General features: G+C 50.9%; 1 protein-coding gene across 1 annotated transcript in view; it reads right to left on the bottom strand.

The window, feature by feature from the left end:
* itpkb (inositol-trisphosphate 3-kinase B) overlaps positions 1–21738 on the bottom strand; it is an 88656-nt gene that overhangs the window by 13293 nt on the left and 53625 nt on the right. The window contains exons 2-5 of the mRNA XM_072248115.1: positions 20651–20754; positions 15584–15793; positions 13845–14049; positions 7409–7510 (exon numbers count right to left, since the gene is read on the bottom strand). Of these exons, the coding sequence (XP_072104216.1) occupies positions 7409–7510; positions 13845–14049; positions 15584–15793; positions 20651–20754 (621 nt within the window). The remainder of the gene's footprint in view (positions 1–7408; positions 7511–13844; positions 14050–15583; positions 15794–20650; positions 20755–21738) is intronic.

Here is a 21738-nt window from a genome sequence, read left to right on the forward strand (position 1 = left end):
CACTCACCACATCTCTCCAAAACCCTCCGGATCACTAACACTCACTCCTCCATCTCCCCCGAACCCTCCGGATCACTCACACTCACTCCCCCATCTCTCCCAAACCCTCCGGATCGCTCGCACTCACTCCCCCATCTCTCCCGAACCCTCCGGGTCAATTACACTCACTCCCTATCTCTCCAAAACCCTCCGGATCACTCACACTCATTCCCCCATCTCTCCCAAATCATCCGAATCACTCACACTCACTCCCCTATCTCTCTCAAACCCTCCGGATCACTCACACTCACTCCCGCATCTCTGCCGAACCCTCCGGATCACTCACACTCACTCCTCCATCTCTCCCAAACCCTCCAGATCACTCACACTCACCACATATCTCCCAAACCCTCCGGATCACTAACACTCACTCCTCCATCTCCAACGAACCCTCCGGATGACTCACACTCACTCCCCCATCTCTCCCGAACCCTCTTGATCACTCAAACTCACTCCCCCATCTCCCCCAAATCCTCCGGATCACTCTCACACACTCCCCCTTCTCTCCTGAACCCTCCGGATCACTCACACTCACTCCTCCATCTCCCCCAAACCCTCCGGATCACTCAAACTCACTCCCCCATCTATGAACTCTCCAGATCACTCACACTCACTCCTCCATCTCTCCTGAACCCTCCGCAGCACTCACACTCATTCCCCCATCTCTGCCGAATCCTCCGGATCACTCACACTCACTCCTCCATCACTACAAAACACTCTGGATCACTCACAATCACTGCCCCATCTCTCCCAAACCCTCCGGATCACTCACACTCACTCCCTCATCACTCCCGAACCCTCCGGATCACTCACACTCACTCCCTCATCTCTCCCGAACACTCCGGATCACTCACACTCACTCCCACATCTCTCCCAAATGCTCTGGATCACTCATTCTCACTCCTCCAACTCTCCTGAACCCTCCGGATCACTCACACTCACTCTCCATCTCAGCTGAACCCTCCTAATCACACACACTCACTCCTCCATCACTCCTGGACCCTCCAGATCACTTACACCCTCCCCCATCTCTCCCAAACCCTCTGGATCATTCACACCCCCCCTATCTTCCCCAAACCCTCCGGGTCCCTCACACTCACTCCCCCATCTCTCCAGAAACCTCCGGATCACTCACAGTCACTTCTCCATCTCTCCCGAACCCTCCAGATCACTCACACTCACTGCCCCATCTCTCCCGAACCCTCCGGATCACACACACTCACTCCTCCATCTCTACCGAACCATCGGGATCACTCACACTCACGCCCCCATCTCTCCCGAATCCTCCGGATCACTCACACTCACTCCTCCATCACTACAAAACACTCTGGATCACTCACACTCACTCCATCTCTCCCGATCCCTCCGGATCACTCACACCAACTCCCCTATCTCTCTCAAACCCTCTGGATCACTCACACTCACTCCCCCATCTCTCCCAAATCCTCCGGATCACTCACACTGACTCCCCCATCTCTCCCAAACCCTCCGGATCAATCAAACTCACTCCCCCATCTCTGCCGAACCCTCCGGATCACTCACACTCACTCCTCCATCTCTCCCAAACCCTCCAGATCACTCACACTCACCACATCTCTCCCAAACCCTCCGGATCACTAACACTCACTCCTCCATCTCCCCCGAACCCTCCAGATCACTCACACTCACTCCTCCATCTCTCCTGAACCCTCCGGATCACTCACACTCACTCCCGCATCTCTGCCGAACCCTCCGGATCACTCACACTCACCACATCTCTCCCAAACCCTCCGGATCACTAACACTCACTCCTCCATCTCCAACGAACCCTCCGGATCACTCACACTCACTCCCCCATCTCTCCCGAACCCTCTTGATCACTCAAACTCACTCCCCCATCTCCCCCAAATCCTCCGATCACTCACACACACTCCCCCTTCTCTCCTGAACCCTCCGGATCACTCACACTCACTCCTCCATCTCCCCCAAACCCTCCGGATCACTCAAACTCACTCCCCCATCTATGAACTCTCCAGATCACTCACACTCACTCCTCCATCTCTACCGAACCATCGGGATCACTCACACTCATTCCCCCATCTCTGCCGAATCCTCTGGATCACTGACACTCACTCCTCCATCACTACAAAACACTCTGGATCACTCACAATCACTCCCCCATCTCTCCCAAACCCTCCGGATCACTCACACTCACTCCCCCATCTCTACCAAACCCTCCGGATCACTCACACTCACTCCCCCATCTCTCCCAAACCCTCCTGATCACTCACACTCACTCCCGCATCTCTGCCGAACCCTCCGGATCACTCACACTCACTCCGCCATCTCTCCCGAACCCTCCGGATCAGTCAAACTCACTCCACCATCTCTCCCAAACCCTCCGGATCACGCACACACACTCCCCCATCTCTCCTGAACCCTACGGATCACTCACACTCACTCTTCCATCTCTCCCTAACCCTCCAGATCACTCAAACTCACTCCCCCATCTATGAACTCTCCAGATCACTCACACTCACTCCTCCATCTCTCCTGAACCCTCCGCAACACTCACACTCATTCCCCCATCTCTGCCGAATCCTCCGGATCACTCACACTCACTCCTCCATCACTACAATACACTCTGGATCACTGACACTCACTGCATCTCTCCCGATCCCTCCGGATCACTAACACTCACTCCCCCTTCTCTCCCAAACCCTCCGGATCACTCACACTCACTCCCCAATCTCTCCCAAACCCTCCGGATCGCTCGCAGTCACTCCCCCTTCTCTCCCAAACCCTCCGGATCACTCACACTCACTCCTCCATCTCTCCCAAAACACTCCAGATCACTCAGACTCACTCCCCCATCTCTCCGGAACCCTCCGGATCACTCACACTCACTCTCCCATCTCTCCCAAACCCTCCGGATCGCTCACAGTCACTCCTCCATCTCTCCCAAACCCTCTGGATCACTCAAACTCACTCCACCGTCTCTCCCGATCCCACCGGATCAATCACACTCACTCCTCCATCTCTCCTGAACGCTACAGATCACACACACTAACTCCTCCATCTCTACCGAACCGTCTGGATCACTCAAACTCACTCCCCCATCTCTCCGAAATCCTCCATTTCACTCACACTCACTCCCTCATCTCTCCCGAACCCTCCGGATCACTCACACTTACTCCCCCATCTCTCCCAAGCCCTCCGGATCACTCACACTCACCACATCTCTCCCAAACCCTCTGGATCACTCACACTCACTCCCCCATCTCTCCCAAATGCTCTGGATCACTCAAACTCACTCCTCCATCTCTCCTGAATCCTCCGGATCACTCACACTCACTCTCCATCTCAGCTGAACCCTCCGGATCACTCACACTCACTCTCCATCTCAGCTGAACCCTCCTAATCACACACACTCACTCCTCCATCACTCCTGGACCCTCCAGATCACTCACACCCTCCCCCATCTCTCCCAAACCCTCTGGATCATTCACAACCTCCCCCATCTCCCCCAAACCCTCCGGGTCCCTCACACTCACTCCACTATCTGTCCCGAACCCTCCGGATCACTCACACTCACTCCCCCATCTCTCCCGAACCCTCCGGATCACTCACACTCACTCCCCCATCTCTCCCAAAACCTCCGGATCACTCACACTCACTCCCCCATCTCTCCCGAACCCTCCGGATCACTCACACTCACTCCCCCATCTCTCCCGAAACCTCCGGTTCTCTCACACTCACTGCACCATCTCTCCCGAACCCTCCGGATCACTCAAACTCACTCCCCCATCTCTCTTGAACCATCCAGATCACTCAAACTCACTCCTCCATCTCTCCCTATACCTCCGGATCACTTACACTCACTCCTCCATCTCTCCTGAACCCTACGGATCACTCACACTCACTCCTCCATCTCTACCCAACTCTCTGGATCACTCACACTCACTCCCCCATCTCTCCCAAACCCTCCATTTCACTCACACTCACTCCCCCATCTCTCCCAAACCCGCCGAATCACTCACACTCACTCCCCCATCTCTCCCGAACCCTCCGGATCAGTCACACTCACTCCTCCATCTCTCCCAAACACTGTGGATCACTCAAACTCACTCCCCCATTTCTCCTGAACCCTCCGGATCACTCACACTCACTCCCCCATCGCTCCCGAATCCTCCGGATCACTCACACTCACTCCTCCATCTCTCCCGAACCCTCTGGATCACTGACACACATTCCCCATCTCTCCCAAACCCTCTGGATCACTCAAACTCACTCTCCCAAATCCTCCAGATCACTCACACACACTCCCCCATCTCTCGTGAACCCTCCGGATCAATCAAACTCACTCCCCCATCTCTCCCAAACCCTCTGGATCACTCACACTCACTCCTCCATCTCTCCCAAACCCTCCAGATCACTCACACTCACCACATCTCTCCCAAACCCTCCGGATCACTAATACTCACTCCTCCATCTCCAACGAACTCTCCGGATCGCTCACACTCACTCCCCCATCTCTCCGGAACCCTCTTGATCACTCAAACTCACTCCCCCATCTCCCCCAAATCCTCCGGATCACTCACACACACTCCCCCTTCTCTCCTGAACCCTCCGGATAACTCACACTCAATCCTCCATCTCCCCCAAACTCTCCGGATCACTCAAACTCACTCCCCCATCTATGAACTCTCCAGATCACTCACACTCACTCCTCCATCTCTGCCGAATCCTCCGGATCACTCACACTCACTCCTCCATCATCACAAAACACTCTGGATCACTCACACTCACTCCATCTCTCCCGATCCCTCCGGATCACTTACACTCACTCCTCCATCTCTCCTGAGCCCTACGGATCACACACACTCACTCCTCCATCTCTACTCAACCCTCTGGATCACTCACACTCACTCCTCTATCTGTCTCAAACCCTCCGGATCACTCACACTCACTCCCCCATATCTCCCGAACCCTCCGGATCACTCACACTCACTCCCCCAACTCTCCCTAACCCTCCGGATCACTCACACTCACTCCTCCATCTCTCCCAAAACACTCCAGATCACTCAGACTCACTCCCCCATCTCTCCTGAACCCTCCGGATCACTCACACTCACTCTTCCATCTCTCCCGAACCCTCCGGATCGCTCACACTCACTCCCCCATCTCTCCCAAACCCTCCGGATCACTCAAACACACTCCACCATCTCTCCCGATCCCACCAGATCAATCACACTCACTCCTCCATCTCTCCTGAACCCTACGGATCACTCACACTCACTCCCCCATCTCTCCCAAACCCTCTGGATCACTCAAACTCACTCCTCCATCTCTCCCTATCCCTCCGGATCACTCACACTCTCTCCTCCATCTCTCCTGAACCCTACGGATCACACACACTCATTCCTACATCTCTACCAAACCCTCTGGATCACTCACACTCACTCCCCCATCTCTCCCAAACCCTCCTGATCACTCACACTCACTCCCCCATCTCTACCAAACCCTCCGGATCACTCACACTCACTCCCCCATCTCTCCGAAACCCTTTGGATCACTCAAACTCACTCCTCCATCTCTCCTGAACCCTCCGGATTACACACACTCACTCCTCCATCTCAGCTGAACCCTCCAAATCACACACACTCACTCCTCCATCTCTCCCGAACCCTCCGGATCACTCACACCCTCCCCCATCTCTCCCAAACCCTGTGGATCACTCACACCCTCCCCAATCTCTCCCAAACCCTACGGATCACACACAGTCACTCCTACATCTCTACGAAACTCTCTGGATCACTCACACTCACTCCCCCATCTCTCCCAAACCCTCCGGATCACTCACATTCACTCCCCCATCTCTACCAAACCCTCCGGATCACTCACACTCACTCCCTCATCTCTCCCGAACCCTCCGGATCACTCACACTCACTCCCCCATCTCTCCGAAACCCTTTGGATCACTCACACCCTCCCCCATCTCTCCCAAACCCTGTGGATCACTCACACCCTCCCCCATCTCTCCCGAACCCTCCGGATCACTCACACTCACTCCTCCATCTCTCCCAAACCTTCCGGATCACTCACACTCACTCCTCTATCTGTCTCAAACCCTCCGGATCACTCACACTCACTCCCCCATATCTCCCGAACCCTCCGGATCACTCACACTCACTCCCCTATCTCTCCTGAACCCTCCGGATCACTCACACTCACTCCCCCATCTCTCCGGAACCCTCTGGATCACTCACACTCACACTTCCATCTCTCCCGAACCCTCCGGATCACTCACACTCATTCCCCCATCTCTCCCAAACCCTCCAGATCACTCACACTCACTACCACATCTCTCCCAAACCCTCCGGATCACTCACACTCACTCCTCCATCTCTCCCGAACCCTCCAGATCACTCAATCTCACTTCTCCATCACTCCCAAACCCTCCGGATCACTCACACTCACTTCCCCATCTCTCCCAAACTCTCCTGATCACTCACACTCACTCCTCCATCTCCCCCGAACCCTCTGAATCAAACTCACTCCTCCATCTCTCCCAAACCCTCTGAATCAAACTCACTCCTCCATCTCTGTCGAACACTCCAGATCACTCACACTCACTCCTCCATCTCTCCCGATTCCTCCGGATCACTCACACTCACTCCCCCATCTCTCCCAAACCCTCCGGATCACTCAAACTCACTCTCCCATCTCTCACAAACCCTCTGGATCACTCACACTCACTCTCCCATCTCTCCCGAACCCTCTGGATCACTCACACTCACTCTCCCATCTCTCCCGAACCCTCTGGATCACTCACACTCACTCCTCCATCTCTCCTGAACCCTCCGGATCACTCACACTCACTCCTCCATCTCTCCCGAACCCTCCGGATCACTCACACTCACTTCACCATCTCTCCCAAACCCTCTGGATCACTCAAACTCACTCCCCCATCTCTCCCAAACCCTCCGGATCACGCACACACACTCCTCCATCTCTCCCGAACCCTCCGGATCACTCACACTCACTCCACCATCTCTCCCGAACCCTCTGGATCACTCACACTCACTCCCCCATCTCTCCCGAACCCTCCGGATCACTCACACTCACTCCCCTATCTCTCCCAAACCCTCCGGATCACTCACACTCACTCCCCCATCTCTCCCGAACCCTCTGGATCACTCACACTCACTCCCCCATCTCTCCTGAACCCTCCGGATCACTCACACTAACTGCCCCATCTCTCCCGATCCCTCCGGATCACTCACACTCACTCCTCCATCTCTCCCGAACCCTCCACTTCTTCCAGCAAGCTTGAGAAACGCATAGCAAAGGAGCCAGCTGGCCCACTCACCACAAGAGGCCAACTCACCAGGATAACTTTGTTTCCCTTGGTGAAGTCCCAGAATGACACCATCACCTGCTCTTTAGTTTTTGTCTTCTTAAAGTCATGGTTAACACTCCCATCCTCATTCTGCGTGGGAAATAATCCGTCAACAGGCGCTCATTACTGACCCCTGACCCTGCTGCCTGAGCCCCAACACTGAACCCTGACCCTGCTCCCCGAGTCCCGACACTGACCCCTGATCCTGCTCCCCGAACCCCAACACTGACCCCTGACCCTGCTCCCCGAGTCCCGACACTGACCCCTGATCCTGCTCCCCGAACCCCAACACTGACCCCTGCCCCTGACCCTGCTGCTCAAGCTCCAACACTGACACCTGACCCTGCTGCCCGAGCCCCAACACTGACCCCTGCCCCTGACCCTGCTGCCCAAGCTCCAACACTGACACCTGACCCTGACCCTGCTGCCCGAGACCCCACACTGACACCTGACCCTGACCCTGCTGCCCGAGCCCCAACACTGACCCCTGTCCCTGCTGCTCTAGCCCCCACACTGACCCCTGACCCTGACCCTGACGGCGAATATCGCGGAGCAGAGGACTCAGATCTTGGTGAGTTTGAGAGCACTGTGCAGACACCAACAGCAGGTGGCGCTGTGATTACATCACTGGGTTTGCAGCCCAGAGACTTGAACTAGCCAAGCCGAGACAGGGTTCAAATTCCACCTCCTCAATAGTGCAGCTTCAATTCCATTAATCTGGGGATTACAGCGATGAATTAAATGATGACTGTAGAGGCTGCCTCTGTCTGGAGATACACATGGAAAAGAAGGCTTTTGAGTGAGTGCAACGCACATCAAAGTTGCTGGTGAACACAGCAGGCCAGGCAACATCTCTAGGAAGAGGTACAGTCGACGTTTCAGGCCGAGACCCTTCGCCAGTCCTGATGAAGGTTCTCGGCCCGAAACATCGACTGTAGAATCCTGATGAAGGGTAACGGCCCGAAACATCGACTGTACCTCTTCCTATAGATGCTGCCTGGTCTGCTGCGTTCTCCAGCAATTTTGTTGTGTGTTGCTTGAATTTCCAGCATCTGCAGAATTCCTCGTGTTTACGTTTTGAGTGAGTGGAGAGTTGACAGGGCGAGAGGTTTAGAATGGCGTCGGGGAGAGAGGCAGAGGCAGACCAGCAAAGCAGCAGGTACGGGGTTGAAAGAGAAATCAGCCATGCTTGGATTGCACAGCAGACTCTATTGGCCAAAAGGCCAAATTCTGCCCCTATACTTTATGGCCTTGTGGAATTGGATGGGGTTTGGGAGTCAACAGAGTGCAAGGGTGAGGGGCTGTCAGGACAGAGAAGTCAGTTAATTGGACAAGAGGTCCCGAGTGAAGAACAAGCAAGGCTGGGAAATGGTCAGCAAAGACGATGGAAGGTATGAGAGGGGTCAGGGTGGAAGGAGTGACAGATGAGCAGTGGAGGGGTGAGGTGACAGTGATCAGCCATAAGTGGCAAGACCCAGCAGCTTGGGAGCAGATACAGTCTCAGGCTGGAAGATCTGGATACAGGGCAGAAATGTGGGGAACTGAGCCAGCAAATAGCTCTCATTCCTGAGACTATTATCTCAGGGAGGTTCCCTTACAATGTCCCACCTTGGTTACATATCACCAGAGCCAGACTGCGATAAGAATATGAACTTTGTAGGTAGAGACAGATGGGACCTTGCTCCCTCTCAAAAGAATTTGCACCCACTGGGACATTTACAATGAATCTGCCCCCAATGGGATATTTACAATGAAGAATCTTCCCCCACTGGGACATTTACTGCTCAATACAAGAGGACATGGCTTTAAGGTAAGGGGTGGGAAGTTCAAGAGGGATATTAGAGGAAGGTTTTTTTACTCAGAGAGTGGTTGGTGCGTGGAATGCACTGCCTGAGTCAGTGGTGGAGGCAGATACACTAGTGAAATTTAAGGCACTACTAGACAGGTATATGGAGGAATTTAAGGTGGGGGTCAGCACAACATTGTGGGCCGAAGGGCCTGTACTGTGCTGTACTATTCTATGTTCTATGTTTACAATGAATCTGCCTCCAGTGGCACATTTACAATAAAAAATCTGCACCCACTGGGATATTTACAATGAAGAATCTTCCCCCACTGGGACATTTACAATGTATCTGCCCCCTATTGTGATATTTACAAAGAGTCTGCACTCACTGGGACATTTACGGTGAATCTGCCCCCACAGGGGCATTTACAATGTACCTGACCCCAGTGAGATGTTTACAATAAAGAATCTGACCCCACTGGGACATTTACAATGAATCTGCACCCTGGGTCATTTATAATGAATGTGCCCCCACTGGGATATTTACAATGAATCTGCCCCCTATTGAGATATTTACAAAGAATGTGCGCTCACTGGGACACTTACAATGATTCTATACCCACTGGGACATTTACAGTGAATCTGCACCCACTGGGTCATTTACAGTGAATCTGCTCCATTGGAATGTTTACAATGAATTTGTACCCACTGGAACATTTACAATTAATCTGCACCCCTGGGTCATTTACAATGAATGTGGTCCCACTGGGATATTTACAGTGAATCTGCCCCCACTGGGACATTTACAGTGAATCTGCCCCCCACTGGGACATTTACAGTGAATCTATACCCACTGGGACATTTACAGTGAATCTATATCCACTGGGACATTCACAGTGAACCTGCCCCCACTGGGACATTCACAGTGAATCTATGCCCACTGGGACAATTACAGTGAACCTGTACCCATGGGGACATTTACAGTGCATCTATATCCACTGGGACATTTACAGAGAATCTGCTCCCACTGGGACATTCACAGTGAATCTGCCACCACTGGGACATTTACAGTGAATCTATACCCACTGGGACATTCACAGTGAATCTGCCCCCACTGGGACATTTACAGTGAATCTATACCCACTGGGACATTCACAGTGAATCTGCCCTCACTGGAACATTTACAATGTACCTGACCCCAGTGAGATGTTTATAATGATGAATCTACCCCCACTGGGACATTTACAATGTATCTGCCCCCTATTGTGATATTTACAAAGAGTCTGCACTCACTGGGACATTTACGGTGAATCTGCCCCCACAGGGACATTTACAATGTACCTGACCCCAGTGAGATGTTTACAATGATGTATCTACCCCCACTGGGACATTTACAATGTATCTGCCCCCTATTGTGATATTTACAAAGAGTCTGCACTCACTGGGACATTTACAGTGAATCTGCCCCCACTGGGACATTTACAATGTACCTGACCCCAGTGAGATGTTTACAATGATGAATCTGCCCCCTACTGGGACATTTATAATGAAGAATCTGCCCCCACTGGAATGCTTGCAATGAATTTGTACCCACTGGAACATTTACAATTAATCTGCACCCCTGGGTCATTTACAATGAATGTGGTCCCACTGGGACATTTACAATGAATCCGCACGCTTGGGCCATTTACAATTAACAACCTTCCCCCACTGGGACATTTACAATGAATCCGCACGCTTGGGTCATTTACAATTAAGAACCGTCCCCCACTGGGACATTTACAATAAAGAATCTGACCCCAACTGGGACATTTACAATGAATCTGCACCCCTGGGTCATTTATAATGAATGTGCCCCCACTGGGATAGTTACAATGAATCTGCCCCCTATTGTGATATTTACAAAGAATGTGCGCTCACTGGGACACTTACAATGAATCTATACCCACTGGGACATTTACAGTGAATCTGCTCCCACTGGAATGTTTACAATGCATTTGTACCCACTGGAACATTTACAATTAATCTGCACCCCTGGGTCATTTACAATGAATGTGGTCCCACTGGGACATTTACAGTGAATCTGCCCCCACTGGGACATTTACAGTGAACCTGCACCCATGGGGACATTTACAGTGAATCTGCCCCCACTGGGACATTTACAGTGAATCTATACCCACTGGGACATTTACAGTGCATCTATACCCACTGGGACATTTACAGCGAATCTGCTCCCACTGGGACATTCACAGTGAATCTGCACCCACTGGGACATTCACAGTGAATCCATACCCACTGGGACATTTACAGTGAACCTGTACCCATGGGGACATTTACAGTGCATCTATACTCACTGGGACATTTACAGCGAATCTGCTCCCACTGGGGCATTCACAGTGAATCTGCACCCACTGGGACATTTACAGTGAATCTTTACGCACCGGGACATTCACAGTGAATCTATACCCACTGGGACATTCACAGTGAATCTGCCCCCACTGGGACATTTACAGTGAACCTGTACCCATGGGAACATTTACAGCGAATCTATACCCACTGGGACATTTACAGTGAACCTGCCACCACTGGGACATTTACAGTGAATCTGCACCCACTGGGTCATTTACAGTGAATCTGCTCCCACTGGGACGTTCACAGTGAATCTGCACCCACTGGGACATTTACAGTGAATCTATACCCACTGGAGCATTCACAGTGAATCTGCCACCACTGGGACAATTACAGTGAATCTATACCCACTGGGACATTCACAGTGAATCTGCACCCACTGGGACATTTACAGTGAATCTTTACCCACTGGGACATTCACAGTGAATCTATACCCACTGGGACATTAACAGTGAATCTGCCCCCACTGGGGCATTTACAGTGAATCTGCCCCCACTGGGACATTTACAGTGAACCTGCACCCATGGGAACATTTACAGTGAATCTGTACCCACTGGGACATTTACAATGAACCTGCCACCACTGGGACATTTACAGTGAATCTGCACCCACTGGGTCATTTACAGTGAATCTGCTCCCACTCGGACATTCACAGTGAATCTGCACCCACTCGGTCATTTACAGTGAATCTGCTCCCACTGGGACATTCATAGTGAATCTATACCCACTGGGTCATTTACAGTGAATCTGCTCCCACTGGGACATTTACAGTGAATCTGCTCCCACTGGGATGTTCACAGTGAATCTGCACCCACTGGGACATTTACAGTGAATCTATACCCACTGGAGCATTCACAGTGAATCTGCCACCACTGGGACAATTACAGTGAATCTATACCCACTGGGACATTCACAGTGAATCTGCACCCACTGGGACATTTACAGTGAATCTTTACCCACTGGGACATTCACAGTGAATCTATACCCACTGGGACATTCACAGTGAATCTGCCCCCACTGGGACATTTACAGTGAATCTGCCCCCACTGGGACATTTACAGTGAATCTGCACCCATGGGAACATTTACAGTGAATCTATACCCACTGGGACATTTACAGTGAACCTGCAACCACTGGGACATTTACAGTGAATCTGCACCCACTGGGTCATTTACAGTGAATCTGCTCCCACTCGGACATTCACAGTGAATCTGCACCCACTGGGTCATTCACAGTGAATCTGCACCCACTGGGACATTTATAACCATAAAACAATTACAGCACGGAAACAGGCCATCTCGGCCCTTCTAGTCCGTGCCGAACGTTTTCTCTCACCTAGTCCCACCGACCTGCACTCAGCCCATAACCCTCCATTCCTTTCTTGTCCATATAGCGATCCAATTTTACTTTAAATGACAATATTGAACCTGCCTCTACCACTTCTACTGGAAGTTTGTTCCACACAGCTACCACTCTCTGAGTAAAGAGGTTCCCCTCGTGTTACCCCTAAACTTTTGCCCCATAACTCTCAACTCATGTCCTCTTGTTTGAATCTCCCCTACACTCAATGAAAAAAGCCTATCCACGTCAACTCCATCTATCTTCCTCATAATTCTAAATACCTCTATCAAGTCCCCATTCAACCTTCTATGCTCCAAAGAATAAAGACCCAACTTGTTCAACCTTTCTCTGTAACTTAGGTGCTGAAACCCAGGTAACATTCTGGCAAATCTTCTCTATTTTGTTGACATCTCTCTATTTTGTTGACATCTTTCTTATAGATTCATTTACAGTGAATCTGTCCCCACTGGGACATTTACAGTGAATCTGCTCCCACTGGGACATTTACAGTGAATCTGCTCCCACTGGGATATTTACAGTGAATCTGTTCCCAGTGAGATGTTTACAATGATGAATCTGTCCCCTACTGGGACATTTACCATGAAGAACCTGCCCCCACTGGGATATTTACAATGAATCTGCCCCCACTAGGACGTTTACAATGAATCTGTACCCAGTGGGACGTTTACAATGAATCAGTACCCGCTGGGACATTTACAAACTATCTGCCCCCACTGGGGTGTTTACAATCAAGGACTACACATCTCGCACTGTTTTGTGACTGACTTAAAAGTACTGTACACAAATTCGTTAATGGGATTGCCGAGAGTCCGGTACCTGCTTCTCCCTCAACAAAGCTGTGGAAGGGACCCCAGCTATCCCACTCACCTTGACACCTTCGATCCTGAAGCCGAGGGTGGCAGTGGAACTGATGGTCTCCCGCCACTGCATGTAGCGGGGTTTGATGACGGCCCTCTGAGCGTGCTCCTCTTCTGTCGGGGCCTCAGGGTCCACTTCCACCATCTTCAGGTACATGTCCCGCCTCAGGCTCGGCTTCTTCCTTGCCTTGCTCAGCTCCTCCTCCAAGTAGGTCCTGGGGAACACCACAGCCAACTTGAGTCAAAGCAGGCCCTTCAGCCCATCGCGTTGATGGCTACCCATTTACACCGGACGGAGTTCTATTCTGGGGGGTTGGGCAGGAGTGGTGCTGGGGAGGATGAGACATGGAGAAGTGGAGGGAGGGGGTATGAGCAATGAAGGTTGTGTGGGGGGGGAGGAGGTGGAGGAATGAGGAGATGGATGTCTGAGGAGGGGTCCTGGTATGTGGGAGAGAATGAGAACCGGGATTCCAGAGTGAAGGAGGGAGAAGGAACCAGGATCCCAGTGTGTGTGTGTGGGGGGGGTGAAAATGGGGATCCCAGTGTGTGGGAGGGGATGGGAGTGGGGATCCCAGTGTGTGGGAGGGGATGGGAATGGGGATCCCAGTGTCTGCATTGGAGGGGTGGGAATGGGGATCCCACTGTGTGGGAGGGGATGGGAGTGGGGAATACAGTGTGTGGGAGGGAATGGGAATGGGGATCCCAGTGTGTGGGAGGGGATGGGAATGGAGATCCCAGTGTCTGCATGGGGGGGTGGGAATGGGGATCTCACTGTGTGGGAGGGGATGGGAGTGGGGATCCCAGTGTGTGGGAGGGGATGGGAATGGGGATCCCAGTGTATGGGAGGGGATGGGAGTGGGGATCCCAGTGTGTGGGAGGGGATGGGAATGGGGATCCCAGTGTGTGGGAGGGGATGGGAATGCCCAGTGTATGGGAGGGGATGGGAATGGGGATCCCAGTGTGTGGGAGGGGATGGGAATGGGGATCCCAGTGTGTGTGGGAGGGATGGGAAAGGGGATTCCAGCGTGTGAGAGGGGATGGGATGGGGATCCCAGTGTGTGGGAGGGGATGGGAGTGGGGATCCCAGTGTGTGCATGGAGGTATGGGAGTGGGGATCCCAGTGTGTGCGTGGGGGGGGTGGGAATGGGGATCCCAGTGTGTGGGAGGGGATGGGAATGCCCAGTGTGTGGGAGGGGATGGGAGTGGGGATCCCAGTGTGTGCGTGGGGGGGGTGGGAATGGGGATCCCAGTGTGTGGGAGGGGATGGGAATGCCCAGTGTGTGGGAGGGGATGGGAGTGGGGATCCCAGTGTGTGCGTGGGGGGGGGGTGGGGGTGGGAATGGAGATCCCAGTGTGTGGGAGGGGATGGGAAAGGGGATTCCAGCATGTGGGAGGGGATGGGAATGGGGATCCCACTCTGTGGGAGGGGATGGGAATGAGGATCCTAGTGTGTGGGAGGGGATGGGAATGGGGATCCCAGTGTGTGGGAGGGGATGGGAATGGGGATCCCAGTGTGTGCGTGGGTGGGTGGGTGAAGGACCAGGATCCTGCTCTGGGTGAGGGAACAGATACTGCGATCCCACACAGGAATATTAACCATCTGGAATACTGGGATAATAGTAAGGCGCATTGCGGGAGCTTTACTACAAAGAGTGGCTTAAGGAAAGGACCCTTCTTTGGGGCTGGTGTGTGCCATGCTGATGGAGGGCAGGGGTAGGCCTGTCCCCCGATGATTGGGCACCAGCTCACCTGACTCCCATCTTGCAGTCCATGACACAGGGCATGTCGAACTCAGCCAGCAGGTCATCCATCTGGTTGTACTTCTCGCCGTCCTTCTCCACCACGCCGTGGTAGGCAGGGACGAAGGGCTGCAGGACGTCCCGCATCAGGCGCGTCAGGCAGCGCTGTTCACACTCACAGTGCTTCTTCAGGATCTTGCCGTTGGCCCCAGGCTTGAAGCTACCTGCAGGAGGGAGGCAGGTTCACGGGCTGGCACACTCCCACCCTTCCCATCCCGCAGCACGCTCACCGTCAAGGGGTGGGCCAAGTCAGAGAGTCACAGGGCACAGGAGCAGACCCTTCGGCCCACTAGGTCCGTGCAAACCAAATTCCCATCTAAGCAAGTCCCATTTGCCCACCTTCAGAGTCATGGAATACTACAGCACAGAAACACGTCCTCCAGTCAGTGAGGCAACCACTCTCTGGCTTTTCCCGCAAAGCCTATGTCTAATCTAATTTACTACCTCAAGCTGAAGTAACCAAGCTCCAATGCAAGACCTTGCTAAAGTCCATGTAGACAACATTCGTTGCCTTGTCTTCATCAGCTTTCCTGGTACTTCCTCGAAAAACTAAGATTGGTGATACAAGACCTACAACGCAAAAAGCCATATTGACTATCCCTAATCAGTCCTGTCTATCCAAATACTTGTATATACAGTTCCTTGTGATAGCTTCCAAAAACTTACCCAGTACTGATATCAGACTCATCAGCCTATAATTTCCTGGCTTATTCATAGAGCCTTTCTTAAACAGCAGAACAACATTAGCTATCCACCAATCCATTCTGCACTTGCCTCCCACAAGGTCTGAGGAAAGACCTTGTGAAGCCCTGGGGATTTACCCAGCCTAATTTGCGTCAAGACAGCAAACCCCTCTTCCTCTGTAATCTGTATAGGGTCCATGCTTTGCCTCACCTCTATAGGCTCCATGTCCGTCTCCCGAGTAAATACAGATGCAAAAAATCCATTTAAGACCTCCCCATCTCTTTCAGTCCCTTGCCCTTAATATATCTTTAGAATCCTCGGGATTCTCCCTCACTTTGTCTGCTAGAGCAACCTCATACCTTCTTTTAGTCCTCTGAATTTCCTTCTTAGGTGTTTTTTGGCACTTCGTATACTCCTCAATTACCTTATTTGTTCCTGTCTACCTATACCTGCCATGCAAATTCCTTCTTTTTCTTAACCAGGACCTCAATATCGTTTGTAAACCAGGGTTCCCTAAACCTGTTATTCTTGCCTTTTATTCTGACAGGAACATACAAACCCTGTACTCTCAAAATTTCACTTATGAAGGCCTCCCATTTACCAAGTACGTCTTTGCCAGAAAACAATCTGTCCTGATCCTTTCTGATACCATCAAAATTGGCCTTTCTCCAATTTCAACCAATCACAACCTATCCTTTGCCATAATTACCTGCTTTGTATCTCTACCTGCTTTGCCACTGGGCTGCTCCATATCCTATGAGGCCACTCATTTTGGTAGACAAAAGAGAGGCAGAGTATAGTTTTTGTGGTGATAATCTGGGTAGTTCAAATGGACCCGAGTACACACAGCGATAACTAACGTTCAGATGCAGCAAGCAGGAATTGAGTACCTGCTCATGGCCTTTATCATGAGCAGTCTGAATATAGGAGTAAAAGAAATTCTTCACGCAATTACACAGGGTCCTGGAGTACTGTGCATTGTTTTGGCTTCCATCACCAATTTACCTACAGAGGGAGGGCAGTAAAGATTCACTGGACTGGTTACCATATGAGGGGAGATTGAGTAGACTGGGCTGTATTCGTAGAGTCATTGAGCTATACAGCACAGAAAACAGGCCCTTCGGCCCAACACCTTATGCTGACCAAGTTCCTAATTGTCTTTCTCTCATTTGCCTGTATTTGGCCCATATCCCTTTAAACCGGAGCATGAACCTGTACAAATGTGTTTTTTTTAAATGTAATTGTTGATTTATTTATTTTTTCATTGAGATACAGCACAGAATAGGCTCTTCCGGCCCTTTGAGCTATGCTGCCCAGGCATCCAAGATTTAATCCTAACCTGATCACAGGACAATTTACAATGACCAATTAACTTACAAACTGGTACGTCTTTGGACTGTGGGAGGAAACTGGAGCACCTGGAGGAAACCCACGTGGTCTCGGGGAGAACATATAAACTCCTTACAGCAGTGGCGGGAAGTGAATCTGGGTCCTTGGTACTGCAAAGTGTTGTGCTAACCACTACACGACAGTGGCCCCCAATCTATCTGCCTCTTCCACTTCCTCTGGCACCTGTTCCGTATACTCCCCATCCTCTGTGAGAAAATCTTGCTGCTTACACCCCCTCCCCTGCCCTAGGCACAGGACTGTGACCACCCAACTTCTCTATGTCCTTCACAATCTTGTAAATCTCTATAAAACCAATTCTTAGATTCCTTCACTCCAGGCAAAGAGATTCTCAGCTTATCCAGTTTCTCCTTATAGCTCAAGCCACTCAGTCTTGGTAACATCCTCACAAATCTTTTCAGCACCTTCTCTGGTTTAAAGACATCCTTCCCATAGCAGGGTGACCAGAACCGTACAAAATGCTGTAAGTACAGTCTCACCAACAACTTGTACGGCGGTAACATGACATTCCAACTCCTGCACGCAGCGCCCTGAACAATGAAAGCAAGCATACTAATCGCCTTCTTCATACCCCCTCTACCTCTGTCGTCATTTCACTATCGAAGAATGAGAGGAGACCTCGTTGGAATTTGCAAACTTCTATCCAGACCTGACAGGCTGGATGGAGGGAGGATGTTCCCCTGGCCAAGGGTCACTGTTTCAGAATATGAGGTCAGCTGTTCAGGAATAAGATGAGAAATCCCTTCCTGCAGAGAGTAGTGAATCTTTGGGATTTTCTGTCAGAGGGTTGTTGGGAGCCCTGTCACTGAGTTCATTCCATACAAGCTGCTGAATATTATGGAGTCCAGAGGTATGGGGATACGGCTCTGAGGTAGATCAGCCATGACCTTGACGAAGGGTGGAATAGGCTTAAGGGGCCGAAAGGCTTCCTCCTACTACTCTTACACTGTGAGTGGGCACTAATGTGAAGGCATCGTATCACCAGCAGATCCGGAGCTTCGGAGCTTGCAGGCAAGGAATTTCATTGGAACTGGGTGTATCTGACAATAAGCCAATCTAAATCTGAATCTGAATCTGACTCTTGGAACGCTCAGATAATACAAGATAACAGGAGAGCAATTTTAAAGAGACGCGGCAGGCAACTTCTTTACACAGAGGGCAGTGAGTACCTGGAAAGAATTGCCAGAGGAAGTGGTCGAGGTAGGTATAATTGCAACATTTAAGGGTATTTGGATAGGTACGTAGAAGGGAAGGGTTAGGAGGGTTACAGGCTGAATGTGGGAAACTGGGATTAGCAGAGAGAATGTTGTGGTGGGCATGGATCAGTCGGGCCGAAGGATCTGCTTCCATACTGTATGGTTCAGCATGAGAGGACGCAGAAAAAAAGTCACAAGGAGATTACTAGGAGTGGAGGCCCGAATTATCAAGAGAGATTGATTAGGCTGGGCAACACACACAAAATGTCGAATGAACTCAGTAAATCAGGCAGCATCTACGGAGGTTAATAAACTGCTGACATTTCAGGCTGAGACCCTCTACCATGAACGAAACAGTGATTGTTTATTCTGCTCCTTGGATGCTGCCAGACTTGCTGAGTTCCTCCAGCTTTTTGTGCACATTGTAGCTGCAGAACCTCTTGTGCTTTTGAATAGGCTGGGGCGACATTTGATACTAAATTTATAAAATTATGAGAGGCACAGATAGGGTTGAGTGCCTTGGTAGGGTTGCCTAGGGGAGGATTAAGGTGAGAGAGAGGAGGTCTAAAGGCAATCTGAGGGATACATTTCTCATGCAAATAGTTGGTGTCTGGAATGAGCTACCATTGGAGGTGTTGGAGGCAGGAAAAGTAGCAACGTTTTTACACCGTGATTTGGAGAAACATGGTCTCATTTGGTGATATGCATGTATATTGTTAAATGGCAATAAACTTGACTTGAGTCATCTGGAGAGCTACTTGAATGAAGGGGACCTGGAGGGATATGGAACTAATGTGGGATTAGTAAAATGATTGGAATAACATAATGGACCAAATGGCCTGTACAATTCTTTGACAGTAAACTCTCCATTCATACAAGGAGGGGAGAGGCTGGATGTACTTTATACTTTATTGTCACCAAACAATTGATACTAGAACGTACAATCATCACAGCGATATTTAATTCTGCGCTTTCTGCTCCCTGGATTATAAATATTAAATATTAAAAATAGTAAAAATTAGTAAATATTAAACATTTAAATTATAAATCATAAATAGAAAATAGAAAAATGGAAAGTAAGGTAGTGCAAAAAAAACAGAGGGGCAGGTCCGGATATTTGGAAGGTACACTGGTTCATTGTTGACTAGGACGGCCTAAGGTTGTGACAGGGTTCTACCAGTGTAGCGCTGGCACATTAACGAATGCAGACCATTATTCCCACAGCCAGTCAGGGCCTTTCTGTCAGCTTTTAGCTTAATGAGCTGGTGAGTAACTTGCTTGGCGTACTTTCGTTTTCACCCTGCTTCTGAAGGTGCGATCAGGCAACAACTGGGCACGGGAGGGAGATGAGTCAATGTCCACACAAACCACAGCTGTTCCTGCACAGAGATTACAGCATGAGACTGGGATGTTCCCTATTGACCTGGATTGAATTTGGGACAGTGCCCTGGAGCTTTCACGGGCTGAGAGTACAGTCATCAAGCTCCTGACAGCCCCAGGGTTGGTCCTCCAGGTGTCTGGCCTCTGATCTCAGCCCTGGGATTGGTCCTATAGGACTCCAAAATTAGTCCAACTTCTCCCTATAGCTAATACCTCCTAATCCAGGCAGATTAGAGGCTGGACAAACTCTTCGGCACCCTCTCCAAAGCTTCTGCACCCTTCCTGTAACGGGGCGACCAGAATTGCACAGGGTACCTGACTGCGATGAGTCCCCTGCAGGAAGCGGGTACCTACCTGCGTGTCCAGCCAGCTGTATCCATGGATACCGTTTCTTGAAGGACATTACGAATGGAGACCAGTGCACCATGTTTTTGATCTTCCTCCAGGATTTACTCTGGATCAGAGGGAGAATGAGAGAGAGAGAGAAAGGAGGTAAATAGGACTCTTTCCCACTGTTGATGGCTCGTACAGCCTCTACAACCACCTTTCCGATCAACATGCTGCTGGGACAGCAACACCCTGGGCAGTGAAGAAGCAGGCTAGCTCAGATCAGGTTTCCAGTGGTGAAACGATGGGTAGAGCTGGTGAACCCTTTCTTCACCCCATCACAAAGTGCTTAGCCAGACCATGGAGTGGTGAGTCACTGCTTCCTGCCCTTCACTGCGGGCAGTGAAGAGTTGGAAGCAGTGTGCATCCCCCACCTCTTCTCAAAGGATGCTTCTCCTGAGCACATCAGCTCTCCGTGGGCGCTGCAGCTCTGAGGGCACTGGAGGGAATAAATGAGACATGTATTTACTTGATGAAGTTTCCAAATCTGTGGATAACATGGAGGTGGAAGTGAACTATAGTGATCAACCACAAGGAAACTTTACCTGGACAAGTGGGATTGGGGGAATTCAGTGCAGAGTAGTGATGTACGTTAGCAGGAGGAATGGGAGACCAGAGAGGTCAGAGCAAATTGTTCTAAACAGTGTGCTTGTGAGCAGATCCCACAAACATCTGTGCACATTAAAGCGATAGTTAGTAGTACATCTGGGACTTGTAGCGTGCATATGCAGTGTAAAGGAAAAGACACACACACACACACACACTCAGATTTATGAGACACGTCACAGTTCAGACAGAGGATGGGTGAATGATACTTGTTCAGTAGGACAGCAGTGAATGCAGAGAGTGTGTGTCACTGTGACCCAGTTGCTGCCCGTTCTACTGATGTAAACAAGCAGGCTGTTAGATATTGTGAAGGAGATTCGTGAGGAAGCTTCGGGGTTAGGGACTGTGGCCTTTCCCCATGGGGCAGGAAGCTCCCACACTGTACTGTTCTGTGTTGTAATACTGTTTCCCCTGTGGTATGGCATTGGTTTATTCACCGAGATAC

This window comes from Mobula birostris, chromosome 2 (genome assembly GCF_030028105.1).
Source record: "Mobula birostris isolate sMobBir1 chromosome 2, sMobBir1.hap1, whole genome shotgun sequence".
Classification (NCBI taxonomy): Eukaryota; Metazoa; Chordata; class Chondrichthyes; order Myliobatiformes; family Myliobatidae; genus Mobula; species Mobula birostris.